The sequence below is a fragment of the Cebus imitator genome, unplaced genomic scaffold (assembly GCF_001604975.1).
Source record: "Cebus imitator isolate Cc_AM_T3 unplaced genomic scaffold, Cebus_imitator-1.0 Scaffold134, whole genome shotgun sequence".
Taxonomy (NCBI): domain Eukaryota; kingdom Metazoa; phylum Chordata; class Mammalia; order Primates; family Cebidae; genus Cebus; species Cebus imitator.
The window spans coordinates 1638004-1661925 of NW_016107449.1; the positions used below are offsets into that span (position 1 = coordinate 1638004).

Sequence of the window (23922 nt, forward strand, 5' to 3'; positions counted from 1 at the left end):
ACTGTCTCAAAAAAAAAAAAAGAAAAAAAGAATTAGATAGCACTGTATGTGTTAAACTGGCAATCATTTTAATATGTCTTGAATATACTATTATATTGAAAGAAAGGTATATAGGATGTGTCAATAAAAACTTGCCGTGAAAACAAAAGTAAACATGCCTGTGTGCGAGTCTATACAGACATTTAGACACGTATATACACATCTGTATATACACACACACATCCAAAACATAGGAGAAGAGAGAGGCAAGCAGTCATTGTATTCATTAACAGCGGGTTTTCACGGAAGAGAGTTGGTAGTTTTGGTAGGGAGATGGAAAATTTGGCTTTTGCTTTTTTTTATTTAGAACCTCTCTTCTACTTGAATACTATAAAAACGTGTGTGTGTTATTTCTACCCATTTTTTAGTGTCAGGTAGAAGTGTTTGCGTGATGAGATTATAGGTTATTTCTCCTTGGATCCTCCCTATACCTCCATTTTTAAAACTAGCAAATACTAAGGCTGAATGACCTATCGGTGTGGTTGATATGCCCACATATGCCTAACAGCTTATCAGCTACGAGTTAATCATTAGTTTATTTTCAGCATAAGGTGGTCTCACATGCTCCCTGAGTTATGAAAGCCACTTAGTACTTGATGAATGTTTCCTTGTTTTTCATGGCACTGAATGATTTCAGATACATCTTCTCCCAGCTAAACTGAGCTCCTGGGGAAGAGAGGGTATCTTAGGTCACATTCCCACAAAGCCTTCACCACCAGAGAACTCATCACTGCTGTGGGCTCAATGGCTGCGATTAGCAGGTGGTCGCTGGCTTGTGTTAAGAGTGTTTGATTGTATCCTCTTTCATTCTCCTTTATTCTACTTACGTTAAATGTAAAGAGGAGGTAGCCTGCTGCCCAGTTCAGTTGAAAGTAATGGATAGCTAAAGCTTGAGAGATGAGTCTGCCTTTCATTTCAGTGCAAGCTCATGGCATTGCATTTACATCCCAGCATCCATACTGCAACATTGGAATGGTGTACAGTCACTGACCCCGTTAGGAATCTGATGAAAATTGTAGAAATGGTGTGTGTGTATGCGTATGCACGCTCCTGCACAAACACACTTGTAACCTTTGGAGTACAATGGAGTTTCTACAAACTCTTTGTGGACTCTCATATTAAGAAACTTTGTTCTGAAAACCTCACCAGCCATTTCCTACTTCCTTTCTCCTGCCTGCCCCTGGGTGCAAAGGCTGAAAGCATCAGGCAATGAACTTCTTAGCCTCCCTCACCCTTGGGGCAAAGGGCCCAAGTCCAGGCAATAACATCTAAGAAGGCAGATGGGTCATCCCCCACCCCCCCAAAAAAAAGCCTATATTGAATAAAAAAGGCAGGAACCTTGAAAAGAATCCTCTCTCTCTGCCTCTCTCTCTCTCTCTCTCACTGTCTCTCTCCCCACCCTCCTCTCATGCCCCATGACCTCCTCCTGCTCCTGCTCCTTACCTCTCAGGCTGCAGTGTGGGACAGGATGCCTCGGGCTGTGATGTCTGCCTTTCACTCATGAGCAGTGTGCTCAAGAACAAGAGCCCAAGGAACGATGGAGAAGATGGAAGGAAACCACCTGGGTCCCTGCTGAGGACGCTGCACTAACTCTGTGAACACCACCCCGCGGCCTTTGATAAATGACCAGCGTCATCACCGGGGAGGACGCCAGTGTTTCTCAGGACCCCGGCTACCTGCAGCCAGGATACTCTGGGAATGACGGAGCTGACACAACACTAAGTGCCAATCCCAGAGCAGGGTGGTAAATGAAGCTTATTGTGCAATGGGAACAAAATTTAACTGAAAATTACATGACCTGCTTTCTTGTCCCCAAATTCCCTTCTACTTAATTTCTCAGGATTACAAGGGGTTTGTGTTACCTGCTCAACTTTCCTCATCAGGTAGATCAAAAGAAATTTGGTAAGTGAAATATTTCACCAAGTCCAATACAAATGGGGGCATTGTTGTTCATTTCACTAAGGATTAAAGGAGAGAAATAGATCCTGGCTGAGTAAGAGATTTTCAAGAGCAGTTAACTTTCCAGATAAAGTTTTGGACCGTTTTTCCAAATAGGTCTCACGTCTGAACATTTGGAACATCCTACCCCTCAAATCCTGAGTAGAGAGATTTCCAGCCTCCTAGACAAGAATTGCCCCATCCTCCAAACATTCATGGACCTAACACCCACTGTAGTTAAAAAGGAATATTTGTGGTGTGGGTCCTGACTCCACCAGCTCTAGGTTAGCATTACTGGAAACAGACTCAGATGGGATTCATGGGCAAGAGGGTGCCTGACGTACATGCTAGGGAAGCAGGGATGTGGGGTGGGGCAGAGGGAGAAGTCAGGCCATGGTGCAGCTCAGCAGAGACCACAGCCAGGCCCATGCTGAGCTCTGCAATAGGCAATTCCAGGAGGGGCATGAACTTGGACAAAGGAGGTTCCTTCAACTCAGATCAATGCCCGCAGAAGGACTCAGCTGTGAACCCTCAATGGCCACACTCCCAGCAGCTGAGAGAATGAAGTCTCACTGGTGAAGGGAAAATGGGGGGATGGAGCCCCTACAGAGAGAGCAAAGGATGTAATCTCCAGGAGACTCAGTTAACTCATCTGTACAACGGGAAGAATTATAACTCTTACTGCCTATGGTCATTTAAAAAATAAATGATATTTTGATCCTCTCATGAAGTTATTTGCTGGATGCTTTGCAGTTTCTGTTGCATAGCTGCTTTACGGGGTCTGTGGACTGTGTACTTAAGTTTGTTTTTGTGGTAGCAGAGATCTTACTTTAGTTTCCATGTGTAATACTTCCTTAAGTATCTCATGTAAGGCTGGTCTAGTGGTAACAAATTTCCTTAGTGATTGCTTGTCTGAAAAAGATTGTATTTCTCTTTGCTTATGAAGCTTAGTTTGACAGAGTATGAAATTCCTGGTTGAAATTTTATGTCTTTAAAAATGCTGCAAATAGGCCCCCATCACTTCTGGCTTGTATAGTTTCCAGTGAGAACTTTGCAGTTAGCCTGATGGGATCTCTTTGTACATGAGCGGACATTTTTCTCTAGATGCTTTTAAGATTTTTTATTTAATTGACCTTGAAAAGCCTCGTGACTATAGGCCTTGATGTTCATTTTGCATAGTATCTTACAGGTGTTCTCTATATTTCTTGTGTCTGGACAGATGTCTATGACACTAGCAAGGTGAGGGAAATTTTCTTAGATTATTCCCTCAAATATGTTTTCCACGTTGTTTATCTTTTCCCATTCTCTCTCAGGAATGCTAACAATACAGAGGTTTGGTCATTATATATAACCTCATATTTCTCGAAGAATGTTCATTTTTTTTTCTGTCTGACTGGGTTAGTTCAAAGGACCAATCTACAAGCTCTGAAATGATTTGTTTTGTTAGGTCTAGTCTAATAATAAAGCTTTCAATTGTATTTTGAATTTCTTAAGAAATTCAAAGTTTATCAATTCCAGAGTTTCCAATTCCAGAAATTCCAGAGTTTATCAATTCTGGAACTTCTGATTAATTTCTTTTTAAAATGTGTATTCTTTCTTCATCTCCTAGATTGCCTAGGAAGTTTCTTTTTGTTGATTTCCAACCTTGTCTTGGATCTCATTGAGCTTGCAATGATGTAAGCTTTGAACTCAGTATCTGTCATTTTTGAGTTTTCATTTTGGTTCAGAACCATTGCTGGAGAGATAATGTGAGCCTTTGATGATGTCTCAACATTCAGATTTTGCATGGGGCCAGAATTCTTGTGCTGCCTTTTTTCTCCTCTGGACACATTGGCACTTCTAATTTTTGTAATTATTTTCATGCAAAGAGAATTTCTTTTTCTTTTTTTCTCTATCAGTGTTTTTCTCTCCATTTCTACCCCTCTTTAGGGGGTGTGACTACAGAGTTTTTGACTTTGTTTATATAAAGCTATACTCTTTTGTCAGCAGGTTTCATATGGGCTGTGTGGTTTGACTAACGGCCAACAGACAGTGCTTGTCTGTAAGAGTTGGCTGTGGCTAATGCAGATGGGTATATACTTCATTTGTGATTGCTGGAAGAAGCTTTCTGTTGCCTCAGGCAATGAGCTGATCCTGAAGTGCTCCCTGCTCATCACTGGATGAGGGGATCAAGATGGGCAGGCACACCTACATGTCCTCCAATAGCACAAGTACCAGCACTGAGTGTGAGTTCAGTGGGCATCAATTGAGGGCCCAGAGATGTGCCTAGGCATAGATGTGAGAAACTGCCTTGGACTCAAGTTCTCTGCAGGTGGTAGAAAGCCTAAATTCCTAATCCAAGGGATTGGGTACTCCAGGTACCTGGATATCTTCCTGGGCATGGAGGGCAGCGGGTGCTGCTATACCACAATCTCTGCACAGGAAGGTTGGGAAAGTTCAGGCTGTTGTTCCAGATGAGCAGGTGCTCTAAATGCCTGGAGATCTGCCTGGGCATGGAGCAGAGGCAGATCACTCGTCACCACTGTCTCTGCACAGGAAGGGTAGGGCAGTGAAGGCTGTTGATTTAGGCACACAGTTTCTCTGAATGCCTGGAGATCTACCTCGGTGTGGAGTACAGAGGGTCCTGCTGCACCAGTCTATACATAGGAAGGGTAGGCGTGCGTAGGCTGCTGATCTGAGTGAGTGGGTGCTCTAAATACCTAGAGATCATAATGAGTGTGGGGCAGAGAGCGTCCAGCTACTCCACAGTCTCAGGGAAGAAGTCTGGGGCATCCAGCACTAACACACAGAAACCAGTTCCTGGCACCAAGATGACCTTGGCTGCAAGCCTCATTGCCCAGGAGAAACCATAGCTGCAGTAGCCCTCCTCCTGCCCCAGACTTGCAATAAGGGTGAGTACAATTCCAGTATCTACTACTGGAGCCATTTCCATCACTGCTCAATTCTAACTGTGAAGGCCCCTATCCCATTCTAGCACAAGCACTCCAATCTGGCCAAAGACTAAAATGACTTTGTGGGCAAGCTTCTGGGACACCAAAGAATGACTGACTGCATGAGGCTAGGTTAAAAATGGCACAGTGCTCTTAGTCCTAGGTCTGGGAAAATGCCAGCAGCTTTTTCCAGTGTCTTTTGCTCTCAGAGTGTCCGAGCACCTCCCCAAATTAGCTCCAGGGCTTGGGATAAACAAAGGGGCCTGGTCCCATGGAATCCCCAGTGGGAAGGTAAATCACAGAGGATAACTCTCTGCCCCCTCACATTCTGGGCCATCACCCATTTTTATCAGGAGCACATTGTCATAGGGACTATTTGCCTGCGTTCTCCTTTCCAGAATCTGAGGTGTCCTTCAGGATTCCAGTGGATCCCCACTGCCCTTCCTGAGATAAAGCTCCCAGAGCTGATCATTATATACATTTTGCTATTTCCAAGCAGTTGTAGGCACGGGATATTTTCTAATCTACCATTACGGGTAAAAAATGCACGATGTTTATCGGAATCTCTGACCTCTATCCAGCAAATGCCAGTAGCACATCCTCTCAAGTAGCAACAACCAAAAATGTCCCAGACATTACCAATGTGCCCTAGAAAAGAAAATTGCCCCAGGTTAATAACTACTGACAGAGGTATCGTGGCATTTCAGTAGCAATGAGTGAGCACAGGAAGAATGCGGTTTTGCTTTCTAGATTCACCACAGATTTCAGCCAGTGATTCTAGATTAGGTGAAGGAAAGTACAAAATAGATCTAAAACTTACTGTTATTCATACATGAAAAGGTAAGGCTAGGCTCGAAGAATAATGAAAACAAGTCAAGAGAACAGAAGAAGCTGCTTAAAGGAGCTCTCACAGCCAACGGTGAGATAATCTACGCAATGGTATAATAGTGGTAACAGGCTATAACTTACTGAATAAAATAAGAACATGAGTTAGATCTATGGAGAGCAAAACATAGGTAGGTAGAAGTATAGATAAATAGAAAGATGAGACAAGAAATTTCTCCTTACAGTAGAATAAATGTCATTAATAAGTATAGAAGAAATGATGAAGTTAGAAAAAAACAGTCACAATAATTACAATAACAATTGATGCAGGCAGTAATTATCATTATATGCTAATGGTTGAAAGTAAGTTTAATTAGAAGTTAAACATAAGCCTATTTTCTAAGTACTGATCCATGAAATACTTACTGATTATACAAACAAAAATAAAAGTAACTTCAGAGTGGAGAAACATGGAAGATACTATCCGAATCTCAAGATTAATGTTGACATCTATCAGCAACTGAACAATGGTGTCGGGGCCTCCTGGAATGACATACTGAGGAACACAATATCACTTCTCTAATTTTCATCTGAAAAAATGTATAACCTGAATCTAATCCGTTGACAACCCCAATAGAAAACATTCCACAAAATAGCCAATTATCTTCAAAATGGCAGGATCACAAAGACAATAAAGAATGAACAGCCGCTCCAGGTGAGAGAGACTCAGGAAGCTTGGCAAATAAACACCATTGATAAACTGTCTGAGCAACAGACTAGACACAGGTTATGCATCCATGTTAGAGTGATGATTGTGCTCGGTGCACTGAGGTTGTTAGAGAATGTCCTAGGACATTCTTAGGTCACACATATGAAAGCATCTAAGAATAGAAGAGGCCATCTCTCCAATTGTCTCAAATGACTCAGAAAAACCTGTAACCGTTTTTACACGTACAGAAAGAGAAGGAAAAAGCATGAGACAAAAATGTTAAGAGTGGGAGAATTTAGGTGTCCACAGGAGCTCTTTATAATACTCTTTCCACGTTTTGTAAGTTTGAGATCACTACCAAAAAAAAGGTGCAAAAAATAAAAATTCAAAATCCAGCAAAGTTCTGCATCAGGACCACCCGACAAGCACAGGCCTGTGTTGTCAGCCAGCTGGGAAGTCATGGAAACACCTCATACCTTCTCAGCCTGGCTTACATATGTCAGGGAAATGGCCAAGACATCGCCTGCTTCAGGCTGGCTGACGACTAAGAATGCATTTCACGAGCATCCACACCCTGCACTGCTCCTTAGAGCAGAGACAGGGCATGAGGAGGAAGGGATGGGGGCACTGGAGAGAATGCAGGGGCAGAGGCTGAGGAAGAAGCTCCCTCCACTACCCCAGATGCTATCACCTCACACGAGATGGCCAGGGTCCCCACCCCTCATTCTACCTGCACCTCCCTTTGCAGTTCAGGGGGGTCACTGCTGTTTCGCAGCCCCCTTCTTCTGTTTTCTCTTGGGTTTGCATTATAAGACCCCATCCCACACATGCACACCCTCACAATTATTTGGCTATGATTCTGATACCGCATGAACCACACTGGGTGAGGGTACAAGTGAATTCTCTGTTAGGAAGAACTCCGCAATTAATATATAAAAAATGTGGGCCAAAAAAGATTCTACCAGGCCACAGCCATACCCTTTGGCTGGACTGTTTTTATAGAGAATACACATGGGTATATGATATGAACAGACATTTTTCAATAAAAGACATACAGATGAGAAACGTAAAAAATGCTTAAGATCATTACATATCAGAGAAATGAAAATTAAAGCCACAGTGTGATATTATCTTATACTATTCATAATGGCTGTTATTAAATAGTCAAAAATAGCCAGATGCAGTGGTTCGTGCATGTAAAATTTTGAGAGGCCGAAGTCGGTGGCCAGGCACTCAAGAAAAGCCTGGGCAGCAGAGCGAGACCTTGTCTCAACAAACAAGAAAAACATAGCCAGGTGTGGTAGTGTGGGCCTTGCTACTCAGGAAGCAGAGCCAGAAGACCTGGAACCCAGGAGGTTGGGGCTGCAGTGACCTATGATCATGCCACTCCGCTCCAACGTGGGCAACAAAGGGAGATCCTGTCTCAAAAAAAAGTCACAAAGCAAGATATTGGAAAAGATGTGTTGGTGGCTGTGTAATTAGTATGACCTCTATGGAAAACAGTATGAAAATTTCTAGAGAACTAAAAATAGAACTACCTTTCAATCCAGCAATTCCACTACTGCACAGGTACCCCCCAAAAAGAAAGAAATCATTATATAAAAAAGACTTCTGCTTTTGTATGTTTATTGTAGCACAATTCAGGATAGCAAAACTGTGAAGACAACCTAAGTGTCCATCAACACGTGATTGATTAAAACAATCTGGTTGCTATGTACCATGGAATACTATTCAGCTGTAAAAGTGAATAAAATTATGACTTTTGAAGTAATGTGTATGGAACTGGAGGCCATTAACCGTAATGAAATGACTCAGAAACAGAAAATCAAGAACCACATGCTCTCACATATACATGTGGGCTAAACCATGGTCATGGACATACTGAGTGGAATGATAGACATTGGAGGCTCCAAACAGTGGAAGGATGGAATGAGGGTGAAAGCGAAATGCTGCCTACTGTGTAAAATGTATATTATTTGGGTAACGGTTCACTGAAAGCTCAGATTTTACCTCTCCACCATATATCCATGTAACACAACTGCATCTGGACCCCTAAATCCATAAAAATCTAAACAAATTAATTTCAAATAAATACATTTTTAAATGTCATACACCCTATAATTCAACAGTGCATAGTCAATCGTTAGCCAAAGTTATTTTGGTAAACCAATGAGAATTACTAATTAACAACTTTTGCAACCACACCTTCTCTTCATTTCTACTTTTCTTCCTTAAAATCTTGAGTTTCTCTTTTGTTCCAAAGAGCAGCCCCCAAGGCAACTTGAAAGTTTGTCCTGAACTCCACTCTGTGCTTGATCTCTGTGCTTAAATAAACCCTTTCTCAACGGCAACAAAAATTAAGAGAAATGAATGAATACAAAAATAATTTCAAAACGAACTGTACTACAGTGCACACTGAAGCCCAAAGCAAGACTCTTAATGTTTATCTTATAATTAGTTATTAAAGTATCTTTTTGATTGTTTTGTTTTTCTGAATATAGACGATCAAAGTGAAACCAATAGGTATACGAACAACACTCGGCTATAAATCTATGAAATTAATGTTGACAAATTATACCTTTTTAAATGAAGAGAATTATGCAGAACAAAAGGCTTTACAAAATAGCCAATTATCTTCAAAAATGGCAGGATCACAAAGACAAGAAACAAGGAAGAGCTGTTTCAGATCAAAGGAGATTCAGGGAGCTTGGCAAATATACACCATTGATAAAATCTCTGAACAACAGACGAAAGAAAGGTATGTTTCCACAATAGAGTCATGATTTTGCTCATTGCACTGAGGTTGCTAGAGAATGTCCTAGGACATTCTTAGGGGACACACATGAAAGCATCTAAGGATAAAAGAGGTCATCTCTGCAATTTGCCTCTGGTGACTCAGGAAAACCTGTAATGGCTTTGACACGTACAGAAAGAGAAGGAAAAAGCACGAGACAAAAATGTTAAGAGTGGGAAAATTTGAGTGTCCACAGGAGCTCTTTATAATACTCTTTCCACTTTTTGTAAGTTTGAGATCCCTACAAAATAAAAGCTGCAAAAAATAAAAATTCAAAATCCAGCAAAGTTCTGCATCAGGACCACCCGACAAGCACAGGCCTGTGTTGGCAGCCAGCTGGGAAGTCATGGAAACACCTCATACCTTCTCAGCCTGGCTTACATATGTCAGGGAAATGGCCAAGCCATCGCCTGCTTCAGGCTGGCTGATGACTAAGAATGCATTTCACGAGCATCCACACCCTGCACTGCTCCTTAGAGCAGAGACAGGGCATGAGGAGGAAGGGATCGGGGCACTGGAGAGAATGCAGGGGCAGAGGCTGAGGAAGAAGCTCCCTCCACTACCCCAGATGCTGTCACCTCACACGAGATGGCCAGGGTCCCCACCCCTCATTCTACCTGCACCTCCCTTTGCAGTTCAGGGGGGGGTCACTGCTGTTTCACTGCCCCCTTCTTCTGTTTTCTCTTGGGTTTTCATTATAAGACCCCATCCCACACATGAACACCTTCACAGTTATTTGACTATGATTCTGATACCGCATGAACCACACTGGGTGAGGGTACAAGTGAATTCTCTATTTGGAAGAACTCAGCTTGTGTCTTCACCCTGGGGCCCATGCTGAAGGAGCAGTGTCTGCTTGGGTCAGGTTTTCTTCGTGAAGGTTAATATATAAGAAAATGTGGGCCAAAAAAGATTCTACCAGGCCACAGCCATACCCTTTGGCTGGACTGTTTATATAGAGAATAAACAGGCCTTCAGAAAGGAGCTTTCCTCATATGGAGGACCCCCTTCTAGGGAGCCAAGTCCTCCCAGATGCCACAGGTCGAACAGAGGAGACTGAAAAACATCAGCCTTGTTAGCAAAAGTTTAGACAGTCACTGCCAACACAAAAGCCACAGACTTCCTGGAAGCATGTGCCATGTCACGGCACAGAGAAGAGAGGTTTTCCTAGATTCAGGAGGGTGTGCTAGGATTGATGGGCAGCAGTCTCTCTTGCTGAAACAAAGCTATACATCCATGCCCTCTGCCATGAGGCCAGCAGCAGCTCCCTCCAGAAAATGCAGTATAAACCCCCGTTGCCTTTGTGCAAGGTCATGGGTCTTGCTTCAGCCTGTAGGATGTTAACAGATGTGACAAGGGCACAGACCTTAACCCTGCAGACGTGAGAGGTGGGTCATCCTGCTCCCTCCAAACCTTCATGAAGAAAGCCTGACCCAAGCAGACACTGCTCCTTCAGCATGGGCCCCAGGGTGAAGACACAAGCCAAGGCAGATCAGATCAGCTGAGCCCAGCCCACCTGCAGGCTCCAGAGCGTGACCGGAACAGCTGCTTGCTTTAAGTCCCCAAGATGTTAAGGGTTTTTCCTACGGAACAGCAACTGACTCATACATGATTTATCCCATTTTCCATGATTCACCTTCTCCACTCTTTTCCCGAATGAGCCCTTTTCTGCCCCCATGACAACCTACATCCCATAAGTAATGAAGCTGGTGGTTGTAAAGAAGGAGAAGCTTTAAAAATTTCCTTTTGGCAAATCATCAAAGCCACCCATATGTCAGAGATCCAGGACAGCTCTTAACTCTTCCCAGATACAAATAAGCAATCCAGAAGGTCTGTGGAGGCAGAGCATGCTGGTCCTCACACTGCCAGGCCCTGGCTTCTGATTGTTAAGACAGCACCTCAGTGAGAATAGGGGAGGATCCCACTTCACACAGTGGAACAGCACCCTCACCCTAAAGTGACACGCTGAAAGAAAGGCAAAGGAGAATGCAGTGGACCACTGAATGGCTGTTCCTTTAGAGATAAAATTGGAATAATCACAGAGGCTGGAATCCACTTTTAACTTTTACAATCTGATGCCCAAGAGAAACAACCCAAGTGGGACTGGGGACTCCCAGCTTGGCTACCCTATTTCTGTTTGCTTCTTTTTCAGATATTTAGAATTTTCTAAGCTAGCCTGGAGGGGGTAGTTTCACCAGATTCCATGATGAATGAAGTGGGGGAGGTGGCAAACTCAGTTCCTGACTCTTGGCTTCGGTGCCTTCCTCTGGGATATCTCAACTCTATCCAGATACTTGATGCAGCAGTAGGTAACTGATGGGTACAGGATGCTCTGAACACCCCTCCTGGGAGAGACCCACAGTACACTTCATGAGAGGTCCAAAGAGGGAAAATCTCCTCCCCAGGAGACTACGTGGTTTCTGCTGGTGCCTGCAACTACCATGGGGCACGTGGCGCTCAGCCCTTTCCTTCCAAATGCAGCCTATATTCCACGATCTCCATCTGCCTTCTCACTGACTCGCATCCTCTTTCCATAGCACTACAACTATTAAACCCATCAAGCTTCCCCTCGAGGATCAGCCTTCCAAAAGGTCTTAAATACGTCCAGGACCAGGTGCACTTAGAATTCCGTGGAAATTTCCAGAGGCAGAACTGTCCAAACTCTCACCCAAAGGCCAAGCCAGAGCCCACCTGGCCTGCAGGAAGCCCCAAGGAGGCCAGGAGACAGGCAGGGACTGGTTTACATGCAAAGTATACATCAGAGTTTCAATTTAAGGACACTTGGAAGCCATGGAGGGCTATGAGCCAAAGATCACAATCTGATTTGCGGCAGTGAGTAGGACACCACAGGAGTAGAGGCACAGAGTACACTGAAGATTCCTCAAAGACTGGACACAGTCCCCAGACAGCCATGAGCATTCTCACATCTGTGGCAGTGTGGAGGACACATTGGACATGCAGATAAGAGAATGTTACAGGACTTCAACTTTTATTGGTTAGGGAAAGGTGAGAAATAAACAGGAAACATGATGGATGGACACATACATGGATAGATTAAATGGATCTGATAGATAAATAGATTACATTTGGGATCCAAGAGTATCTGAGACTAGTCTCAATTTAGATCTTTTATTTTTCCAAGATTAAGGACACTCCCATGGCCTCAGGTAGTTTTTTGATTACTTGCGTCCAAGGTGTTAAATGCACTCTGAATGAAGAGACCCTTAAACAGGCTTTGTGTGAGCAATGTGGTTGTTTATTCACCAGGGTATGGGCAGGTTGAGTCCAGAACCCACCTAAAAGAGAGTCAGTGCAGGGTGGTGGGATAGGAGTTGGTTTTATAGGTTTGAGGTAGGCAGAGGAAAGTCACAGAAGTTCCAATTTAGGGCAGTTTTTGCAAGCTGGGACGAGGTCGTAGGATCTGGAGTCAGGAGACTGACCAAGGTCAGTTACAAAGTCCAATTGCCTTATCAGTTGAGGCAAGAACAAGGAACAATAGAAGAATCTCTCAAAGTTAATTAGGTGCCACAAACATTGATCATTCCTCCCCTTTTTGTGATTGTCCGGTTACTGCAGACTTTCTAGTTTCAGGAACTCAACTGGAGTGTAGATGCAGGTCACAGAGGTTACCACGCCACACATGGCATGGTCAGTCAGTCTAAAAGACCTGACACAAGGTGGCTGGGCTACATCTCGTTTTACACATTTTAGAGACATCAATCAGTATATATTGGTTCAGTCCGGAAAGGCAGAACAACTGGAAGCAGGGAGGGGGCATCCAGGTCATAGGTAGATAAAATACAAACGGTTGCATTCATATGAGCATCTGATTAGCCTTTAACTGAATAAGCAATTTACAGGAATAATATTTAATGAAACAATAGGGCAAAGGAAGCAATCAGATATCCATTTGTCTCATGTAAGCAGAAGGATGACTTTGAGTTCTGTCTGTCCTTTGCCCACAAGGAATTTCCTTGTGGGCAAGATGTTCCGGAGGTAGGTAGCTTTTTAAATCTTTGTAGCTATCTTATTTAGGAATAGAGAGAGGCAGGTTTTCCCAATGCAGCTTCCAGCTTGACTTTTCCCTTTGGCTTAGTGATTTAGGGATCCCGAGATTTATTTTCCTTTCACACCTGCATACCTAAATTAATTAGGCAGATTAGATTAATTGAGAGATTGATAGCTAGAAACATAGATATGCCAGGCACTGTACTAAGCACTTCACAAGCATTTCATTAAATTCTCCTGATGTCCCTATAGTGTGGTACACTACTGGGACATATTAGATTATTTTTCTAAATACTAACTCCCTGTTCTTTAACCACTATGGCAGAGTGCACTTCCCCATCACTTTCCTTTGGGCCGAACCATGTGACTTCCTTTAGCCAAGGGAGAGTTGCAGGTGTGAAGTAACTTTTCAGCAATTCACCTTGCATTCTTGTGCAGTGCTCTTGCCATGTGAGAAGATGAAAAATGTTGGCCATTGGTCCCTGGAGAAGGATGATAGGCATGGAGCAGAGCCAGCCCAGACAATCCCATCCTAGGTGAGTGACTACCAGCATGACTGCAGATGTGAACAAAATGACTAACTGGTCAATGCCATAGGCCAATGAGATCATGCAGCATCTTGTTACACAGCCCACCGTCATAATAACTCACTGATACTGGGAATCATTATATCCCTGTTTTTAAAATAGTGAGACTAAAGCAATGGGAGATTGAATAACTTGCCAGTGGTCACAGCCAATCTCTGGGCAGAACCATGGAGAATAGTGGGGTTATCATCTAACAGGGGTATACAGGATGGGAGGCAGGGGTGTGGGCCAAAATCATCTTAACACTGGACGTGATGAATGATTGGAGCCTGCAGGATGTCCAGTGATGACATCATGGGCAAGAGGATGTGCAGCTTTACTGCTTGAAGCCTGAGCTTGGTTGAGATGATTCAAGATGATTGCACTAGGTGTCAACACTCTCACCGTAAGGTAGAGAGTGAGCTCAACTCCAAATACCAGGGGAAGTGGGAAGTGGGGGTTTATAGCCAAGGATCCAGGTGGTAGGGTTAATGGATAAAGCAGAGACATCAAAGGTAGAAGTTTCTAGATAAACTGACCTGACAGAATTCTTACTAAAGGCAGGACAAAGCCTTAGACATCAAAATTGAGGAAGGAGGAACTTGATCAGATGTTGAGGGTGATCAGATACCAACGGTGGGGGATTCTTTCTAAACTGACTTAGCAGGATTCTTTCCTAAAACTGGACATCATGGCCCTGGCAAGGACAGGAGGTCCAGGGCTGGGAGTAGCTGAGGCCTAGGGGAGAAGGCTCGGAGGAGCTTAACTGAGTCAAGGTGAGTCTTGTCTCTGGATCCAGCTCCTCTGTGACAGGGAGGAGAGGCAGTCAGGGTCACGGAGGGGCAGGCCTGTCCCGATGACCTCCAGCACTCAGTGACTGGGCTTAACAGGATTCCAAGCAGGAAGAGGAAACACTCTCCGCAGTCACTGCACTTTGCTAAAAGAATTGATGTTTAAGGCTACACAAACAGTGACAGGGAAGTCTCAGCAGTGACCCAAACAGAATTAGAAAGTGTGTCCATCCAGAGATGACAGGGAGATGACTCACCTCCTCAGAGTTGTCAGTTTTCCTTGTGGCCAGGCCTCAGCAGGCTGCAGCCCAAGGAATCAGATGGCGCCCCGGCTGCACCAGCCGGCAGCCCAAGGTCCCCGAGGCCTCCCCCAGTCCCCTCCACTCATATGTGGTTCTTCACTCACTGAGTTTGCACCGGCAAATGCTCTTTTTGAAAAATAAATGTCAACTTGCCTTCCAAAGCCATGAAAGCTGTTCATACGCTGGTCCCTGAGAGAAAGGATTCTCTTTCCCTCCATGGAGTGCAAACAGTCAGACCTCAGACAGTGGGCTCTGCCCTCTCTCGCTTTTTCTTGCTGGGACTACCAGCAGGCTTCCTCGTGAGTATCAGGGTTTCCTAACGATGTGGCAGAGCTAAATGTGTTACCAACACTGGCCCATAGTTTAGAGGCATCCACGTGTCCTAGCAGAGCCAAATGTGTTACCAACATTGGCTCATAGCTTCGGAGCTTCCACGTATCCACCATGTTAGAGGAGAGGGAGGAAAGAAGGAGGGAGGGAGTGTGTAAGAGGTGAGCTTGACCCCAGAGATTTCCAGGCACTCCATAAAGGAGGCACCTGGGTTTCCCATTTGAGAAGCCACCAAATTCTGTGGCTGCTCAGTCTCAGCTCCTACCACAGACCAAAGTGTGAGTTGCTCAAAACCCAAATGTGCAGACTCGCAACTCTTGGCCAACTTGTCCTCACCACTTGCGCCTTTAGATGATGCTTTCTGTGCTTGGTCATTCGTTAATCATAGTATTGTTTAGTGTTCACTTATTATTCTCATTGATTACAGAGAAATTCTACCACTCACCTAATTTCTCATCCTACTAATTCAGATCATGGGATCAGTAGTCACGCACGCAGCCTAGACGAACACGGCTTTCTCTTGTCACCTGGCAGAAGGGAAACATGCCCCCTCCTCGGCAGCTGGATTCCTCCAGGTTACATGGGTGCTGGACGCCCCAGGCTTGGTCCTCAGTCTATGGTTGCTATCTGGGCCCCTCCTAGTATGTCCTTAAAACTGTAGACTATGGAAATCAGGGAAAGAAGTGTTCTGTCATTTTTTTTTTTTTTTTTTTTTAGAGCTGGAGGTTTTACTGTGTTGCACAGGCTGGAATTGAACTCCTGGACTCAAGAAATCCTCCTGCCTCAGCCTCCTAATTTTCTAGGATTGCAGGTGAACCACCACACCTGCCTACTCCATCATTTCAACCATGTTGATATCTCACTGCTGAAGCCTGTCCATCTCTGCTGGTCTGAACCCCCAGACACTATGCTTTACAAAGGAGCCACTTTCTCCACATGCATGACAGACACATTTGCCTGAGGTCATCAAACATCTGGAGCCGCTGGCCACCTACCCTGACCTGCCACTTCCTATCAGTCCATACTGGACACCACACTTGTACCTCCTCCTAAGAGCAGCCCACACTGTATGTTTCCTACTGAGATTAGAGAGGCTGCTGCATCAGGACAGCTGACCCTCCCCGCCGTGCATGCCAGCATCCAGACAGAGGACGACTAGCCGCTGTGTCATCACATTCGGGGCACAGGACAGGACTCTGACCCCTCCCTCTCACTTCGCACATCAGCACATTCTCGCTGTTTGGGTGACCTGCATCTCCTTTGCAGTAATAAAAGACGAGAGTATTGCCTGGCCCTCAGCTTACCCTCTGCACATGTCTTCCTGGGACTGGACTCCCAGGTGTCCCAGGAAGGTGGGAGCCACAGCGGAAAATTAACTCCCACCTTTGGAGATGACCATTCTGCTCACAATGCTGGTAGGTGACTCCCTCTCTTTCCTTGCCTGGGGATCTTTCCCCAGTTTTCTGTCTAACTAGAAGGCATTATGTGCAGCCCTGTTTGAAGCCCTTCCCTCCGTCTCCCAGCAGTAAACACCATGCCTGGGACACCTGCTGTGTCTGGTGGGGTGCATGGCTTTTCTAGGGGTGCTGGATTCACAGTGGGGTGGGAAGACCACTGGGCCTTGGGTAACAAGGTCCCCAATTCTAACACTGAACATGAACCCATCAGTAATGTTGTTTCCACTGTTGAGTTCCTGCCAATCCAGCCCAGCCATGGCCGAGCCCCAGGATCACAGAGGGTCTGGGCTGACGCTGGCCAACCCTCACCTCCACCACTCCCAGGAGAGTCCACTGGGTGCCCTGCAAAGGCCCAGGGTTTCCGGGTGTTTCTGGCCAAGCCTGCCACCTCACCATAAGGGCATCTGCCACAGGGTCACCTTCAGACCTGGAGGGTGGGGTTGAGAGAACACGGGGAGCAGCTGTCTGCTCAGAGCCCCTCCCCCCTCCCCACTCCTGGAGTCACATTCCAGCACAGGCCGGCAGCCTCCGGAGCTGGGGACTCTGACCGCCCACAGGGAACCCAGCTGGCCACGTCCTCACTCTGGGGAGAAGGAGAACTCACAGTCCTGGCAACGAAGCAACTCGGGGACTGTTGGAAAGCCAGGCTGAGCAAAGGACAAAGACACCTCAGGGCTCGGACTGCAGGATTCATTCCTGGGAAGCTAAGGACAGGCGACAAAGGAGTCTACAGGGCCGGATGGGGGCTGCCGGGGTGGGGTGGGCATGAGGGTGGGCTGCAGAGGCAGCAGGACAGCATGTGGGGCAAGGCAGAAGCTACGGGTCTGGACAAAGTGGTAACTCGGGTGTATGCATTTATGAAATCCTCCAGATTGTGCAGGCACAATTAGGCACTTTATTGTATGTAAATCCTACCTCATTCAGGACAATTTAAAATATAGGGCAAGTCTTCCAAGCAGTGCACAGAGCAAAGGAGTCCAAAGCGTGTCTCACCTAGGGCTGGAACAAGAGAGGCCCGTGGGCTCCCACATTCATCCTGCAGCTGCTGATCCCTCTCCTGACACCCCCACGGGGGTCTCCCTGCGCCTTCCACCTGGCTCTACCCACAGTTATGGTGAGAATCCAGGTTGTTCCCTTCCCTGCTCACACCCCCTTCGTGAGCTTCCTCTTGGAGCAGACCCGCCCAGCCCCACCTCAGGGCCTTTGCACTAGGTGTTCCCCGCTGCCTGGGGCTTCTCAGCTTGTCCAGTCCGCCCAGCCCCACCTCAGGGCCTTTGCACTGGCTGTTCCCCCGCTCTCTGGGGCTTCTCAACGTGCCCAGTCTCACAGAGACCACCCTGCTGACCAGAGTCCTGCGGTCTCTCTGCAGACCCTGTTCTGCTTCACTCCAACACAGAGATCCTAACTCCTGATCTTAATTGGTGATCATAACCTACCATCCCTACACACACTGTAATGGAATGGACTGTGCAGTTCCACAGCCACCAGCCACATGTGCCATGGGACACTTGAAATGGGGCCAGTCCAAAATGACTCCTGGTGTTAGAGTAAAAAATATGCAGGGAATTTCAATAACTTACCAAAGAAACAAAAACAAAGAAACCCATAAAGTATCTCAATAATTGGCACTATGGGCTGAAATAATGTTATGGCTATGTTAGGTTAAATACATATTTTAACATGACTTTCACCCATTTATTCTTATCTTTTAAAATGCAGCTACTAGAAATGTTAAATTGCTCATGGGTTCGGGTCACATCTCTGTTGGGTGGCAGGTCTGCATGTCACCTCTGTGGCTCATCATCCAGGTTCAGTCTTCAAGTCCTAGAACTCCTGGCACGGGAAGTAGCTGGTGACAGGTTTGTTCATTGAATAATGAGTTATGAAAACACAAGCCAGTGACCTTTTCCCAAAAGGTTAATTCCCTTAAATGTGACAAAGAAATAATCCACAGTAGGGTGTGGGCAGGGTCTTCTGGAACTTTCTGAAATAACCTCCCTGCTCCAGAGATTCTGATAATGTGGCCAAGTTCTCCTGGATGCCCCTGACATCTGAAGACCCCAGGAGGCCAAACCCTGTGTTTTTTTTTTTTCTTCCTTTTCTGAGTAAACAGAATGTCACGTTGCTTTCACAGCGAAAGGAGCACTGTTATCTCTGTGGAGATCAGGGTGACTCCAAGTGGGGAGCACTGGGGAAGAGGGGCACAGCTCGGGGGAGGCTGAAGTGAGGACAGGAGCGGGGAGGAGGGGGAGATGGAGGAGGAGGCTGGATATGGGCAGGGGGAGCTGAGAGACGAGCTTGTTGGGGGTTGGGGCAGTGAAAGGAGATGGAGGAAGGGGGGGTGGACAGAAAGAGGAGGAGGAGTGAGGGGCGGGCATGGAAGGGGTGGGGCTGGGCTGCCCCAGCAGGATAAAGGCACGGCTGCTGCTGGTCTGGGCATCCCGCCTCAGCTCTCTGCCTCCACTCCTGCACCTCTGCCTCTGAGGAGCCCATGGCCCGGCCGCTGTGCCTCCCACTGCTCCTGCTGGCCGCCCTGCCTGCGGCCCTGGTGGCGGACGAGGACAGGATACTTCTGAGTCCGGAGGAGGAGGATAGGATACTTTTGAGCCCCCAGGAGCAGAATAAGAATATTTTGGGTGGCATCCGTGATGCAGACCTCAGTGATGAGTGGGTACAGCGTGCCCTTCACTTCGCCATCAGCAAGTACAACGAGGCCACCAAAGATGCGTACTACAGACGCCTGCTGCGGGTGCTGCGAGCCAGAGAGCAGGTGGGTGCTGCCACCACCCGAGGGGTCCTGGGTCCCAGCCTGGTTTGTCACTCCACCCCCAAGGGCATTCCCGGCAAATCAACACTGACACACTCATGATCTAATGCTCAGACTCATTCGGCTTTCCCTGACTCTCTGCTGATGGCCTTCATGTCCAAGGTCGGTCCCAGGACATGCACTGCAGCCACTGTCCTGTCCCTTCCACCTCCATTACCCTGCAGGACCTGCTGTGTCTGTGCCGTGACCCTGGCATTCCCCAGGTCCAGCAGGGGTGGACGGGGACTGTGCTGACTCGGGGTGGGCTTGGCGCTGCCCAGGATGAGATCCAGGCCACAAGGCTCGTCCTCCTCCCTGAGTCCTCTCTGCAGGGACCACATGGGAGGCTGGCTCTTGTCCTGCAGAGCCCTGCTTCCTTCCCCAGGTCACGCCCTTGGGCACAGCCCCAAGGACTGACCCTGGTTCCAGCTTGACCTGCATCCCATAGCAGAGCAGCAAACAGTGACGCAGCCTTTAGAGCTCCTCCACCTTCTCTTGGAAACTCAGAGGAGTCCAGACCAGCCCTGTTTCTCCTCCTACAGCTATCAACTGGGGACCACTCCTTGCACATGGGGTGCACTCCCTGGCTCTGCGGAACTAGCTGTCCTGCACCTCCCTCTCAAGCTTGACAGTAACTTGGAGTGAAGCACAGGTCATTGCAGACCATCAGGCCCAGACCCTATTTTATATATGGGTAAACTGAGACTCAAAGGAGCTCAGCAGTTTTTCCTGGTTCCAAGGGGCGAGATCCAGCACCCTGGCCTCAGGGTCCCTCATCCCAGGTTTCTCCACAGTTCTGACAAGTTGGTCTGGGAGAGTCCCTGTGTAGGGAAAGGGTTCAATTCTTTTCTGCAATTGTGGGACACATAAGTGTGCTGCTCATTTTAGAAATGTTGATGGAATCTCGCACTTAAAACGGAGGCATCCAGGAAGCAGTATTTATTGGCCTCAAATATCTATGTGTGTGAAGCAGCTCATTTCCTACAATTAAATGAAGTAATAGATGAATCTAGGTTCTATGGAGGGTGTGAGATTCTAGGAAGTTAGCTGAAATTTTGTCATCAGATGACAGCCTTCCTGGAAAAGATTCAGTGTCCCCTCGCCCCTCAGCCACAGGTAGCAGAATTCAATGAATCCTTTCCCCGGCACAGAGAACACTATGTTTAAGAGCGGGCATGAGGCCCAGCACCCTGACAGCTGACAGGAGGAGGGGCTTGTGGGCCTTGTGGTGACAGTGTGGGCAGCTCACGAAGCCCCAGGCAAGTCCAGTGACTCAGCCGCAGTGAAGTGCTTGTGGGTCCCTGTCACTAATGGAGAGCACCGTCCCTGTATCCTGTTTTTGTGTGTGTGTGTGTAGACCGTGGCTGGGACCAACTACTTTTTCGACGTAGAGATTGGCCGAACCACATGTACCAAGTCCCAGCCCAATTTGGACACCTGTCCCTTCCGTGAACAGCCAGAACAGCAGAAGGTACGTTCTCGACGTGGGTCCCAGGCCAGCGTGCCCTTGTAGAGGGGTGTGTGTGTGTGTGTCAGCATCTGCCCTACACACGTTTGGAAGGTGTGTGTGTATCCAGGTGTGTTTGTGGGGAGCCAGGGATGTGTACATGTGCATGTACCTAGGGGTGTGGATAGGTGTAGGTGTGCATGTGGACAGGTGCACGTCTGTACACACATGTGCCAGTGTGTGGGGAGGTGGATGGGAGCATGTGTGCCTGTGTGTGGATGTGAGGGGGGTGTATAGGAGTTTCTACACAGATCTGTGTGGGTGAGGGGTCCAAGTGAGTTTACGTAGTTGTCTATGTGTGTGCAGACGAGGTGGGGAGGGATGGCGGTGGTGAATTTGACTTGCTACAAAAGCTTTTCCTTAGTAATGGTTACTGGGAGGTCAAGTCTGCCTGCTTTGGGGTGTTGCCTGCTGGACTATAGGAAGCAGCTACAGGGCTGGGTGCAGCGCAAGGAGAAGGGGCTCTGTCTAATCCCAGCCTCAGGCACCTGCCTGCAGCCACTGCCACACTGAGCAGATTAGAGGGAGCTAGAGGCCTGTTTGCCACCAAACCCTCAGGCATGCCGCATTCACCCAACACCAGCCTCTCTCAGGACTTGCTGGTTCTCATGAGGTCTCCACTCAGGAGAGAGCCACAATCCCCATGTCGCCCCCTCCCCGTGTCCCAGCTCTTTGAGGGGTATTCCCTACCCTGGGTTCTCTCTGGCTCCTGTTGGTGCTGTCCTGGGTGCTGAAGATGGAAGGAGCTGGGAACAGTGAGCCGCCTTATCCTCCCTGCACCCTTGGGGCTCTCGAGGCCTTGCACAGGCTGCTCTCCTCCCAGGGCTGTGCTGGGGCAGGAATCCTGCAGGCTGAGGTAGGGCAATGCCCCCTGGGGACCTAGAGTCTGGGGAGAGGCAATGGAAATGTCACTATTCTAGTTCAGTGCTCGGGGATTCAGCAGGGTGGGGTGGGGGCAGAACCTCATGCAGGTTCTGACATCTCATGCCCAGGTGTCTTGCCCTTTAACTGTGACCCACACTGATTGTCCCTCTCTCTTCCCTTTCACAGAAACAGTTCTGCTCTTTCCAGATCAACGAAGTTCCCTGGGAAGACAGAATATCCCTGTTGAAATACAGGTGTCGGAAAGCCTAGGGGTCTGTGCCAGGCCAGCTGCACTGAACACCTCCTACTCCCACCTCTGTAGTCTCCCACCCCTGGACTGGTGACCCCCGCCCTGGGGAAGGTCTCCCCATGCGCCTGCACCAGGAGACAGAGAAGGTGGCAGACAGAGGCCTTTGTTACTCGGCAGGGGGCGCTGCCCTCCCGCCTTCCTTCTTGCTTCCCACCGCCCCTGTGTGCCCCGCACACCCCAGCCCCCAACCTCCTGCAATAAAACAGTAGCATCGCCTCCCTCTGAGTTCTTGGCTGTCTGGGCATGTGCACACAGGCGGGGTTTCCACAAAGCCTCCTTGTTCTGCTGCTGTGCAGATTAGAGGAGCATCTGGGAGCTGACGTGGCCACAGCAAGGCCATCTGAGGAGCTGCTGCCACTTTAGGAGACCTGAGCCTCTGAACAGGGAGAGAGCAGCCAGGGGCTGAGAACCCAGGCCTTCAGCTGCAGCAGTCCCTGGTGAGGGGTCAGGGAGAGACGGGCGCCCAGGCTGCTGCCCCGGAAGATGGGCTGCTGCTTTGGTCTGAGCTCCTAGTGACACCAGGAGGAGGGGCTGGCTGTGTCCACAGGCAGGGGCCAGGCCTCGGAGGAGCTGGCCAGGCTGTGGATTCCATCTGTGCCTGCAGAGCTGAGCAGACTCCAGGGACTCAGCTTCTCTCCTCCAGTCCCCTAGACACTAAATACATAGCAATGGATGTGTGCTTCTTTCCACAGGAGACTGGGCCCTTACATGGAAACAATGTCCAAAAGAGAGAGAGAGAGAGAAAGAGAGAGAGAGAGAGAAAGAGAGAGAGAGAGAGAGAAAGAGAGAGAGAGAGAGAGAGTGTGTGTGCGTGTGTGTGTGTGTGTGTGTGTGTGTGTGTGTGTGTCCTGTTGGGGAGAAATGCCAACTACACCAAAGATCGGCAAGATCACACAGAGAAGGCAGCAACAGCTGTCTTCTGCCCTGGGAGGTGTGCCCCAGGCTGGGAGGTTGTTTCCTATGCTGGGACGCTGTGCCCTGGGAGGGTTTTACACGTTCACACCCAGCAGCGCTTTCTCTGGGCTTGGATTTAAAACAAGAACTCAGGCCGGGCTTCTTGGTAGGGTTGGAGAAGTAAAACACAAATGAAAGTGACATGCAATGAGCTCTTGTTTTATATAAAGAGGATGTAAAGAGGATGTTTTAGTTAATAAATAACATCCCCTTAGTGTTAAAACCATTCTGTAGAACAGTGGATAGCTGCCCTCTGAAGAAAAGGCTGCAGTCCTAAGACTCGGTCCACCCTGCGCAGCCCTCCCTTCGCCATTTCAGGATGGAGGGGTGCGGCCCTCAGGGCAGGTGCCTCTGGGGTGTTGTTCTGAAGTATCTTCCACAGCTAGAGCGGCATATACCAAGGGAGGCTACCGTGAAGAGCCAGGGGGGAATGACAAAGGGGAAACTGTCCAAACAGCCCTGCGGCCAGTACCCCGTGTGCCACACCTGGAAAGCCAGGAGGAGAATGTTCTGGCAGGGAGAGTGGGGAGCAGCTGCTTCCGTTTCCTCTCCACCCCCACAGGATTTAACCAAGGTTTTGGGTTCAAGGAAGTGAAGCTGCACCCAGGAGGCCATAAGCTGGGGAGAGTTGAGTGTGAGCCTCACCTGATATCAGTGGGATGGGTGAGTGCACACAGTGATTCACGCTTCTGTTGGAAGGGAAGGGCCGAGAGCGGAAGAGAAGGTGCCCAGGAGTGGTGTCCAGGGGCGAAGGCTTCTCTGCTTGGAGATCCTCATGGTTTCTACCCGGTG

At 47.8% G+C, this 23922-nt stretch overlaps 1 protein-coding gene across 1 annotated transcript in view; it reads left to right on the forward strand.

Annotated features, from left to right (window-relative positions):
• The window catches only part of LOC108313149 (cystatin-S-like), a 29055-nt gene extending 6666 nt beyond the window's left edge, over window positions 1–22389 (forward strand). Inside the window, exons 2-4 of the mRNA XM_017541451.2 lie at window positions 19162–19459; window positions 20853–20966; window positions 22053–22389. Coding sequence (XP_017396940.1) covers window positions 19181–19459; window positions 20853–20966; window positions 22053–22136 — 477 coding nt within the window. The 5' untranslated portion in view covers window positions 19162–19180 and the 3' untranslated portion in view covers window positions 22137–22389. The remainder of the gene's footprint in view (window positions 1–19161; window positions 19460–20852; window positions 20967–22052) is intronic.
• Window positions 22390–23922: the final 1533 nt, after the last annotated feature.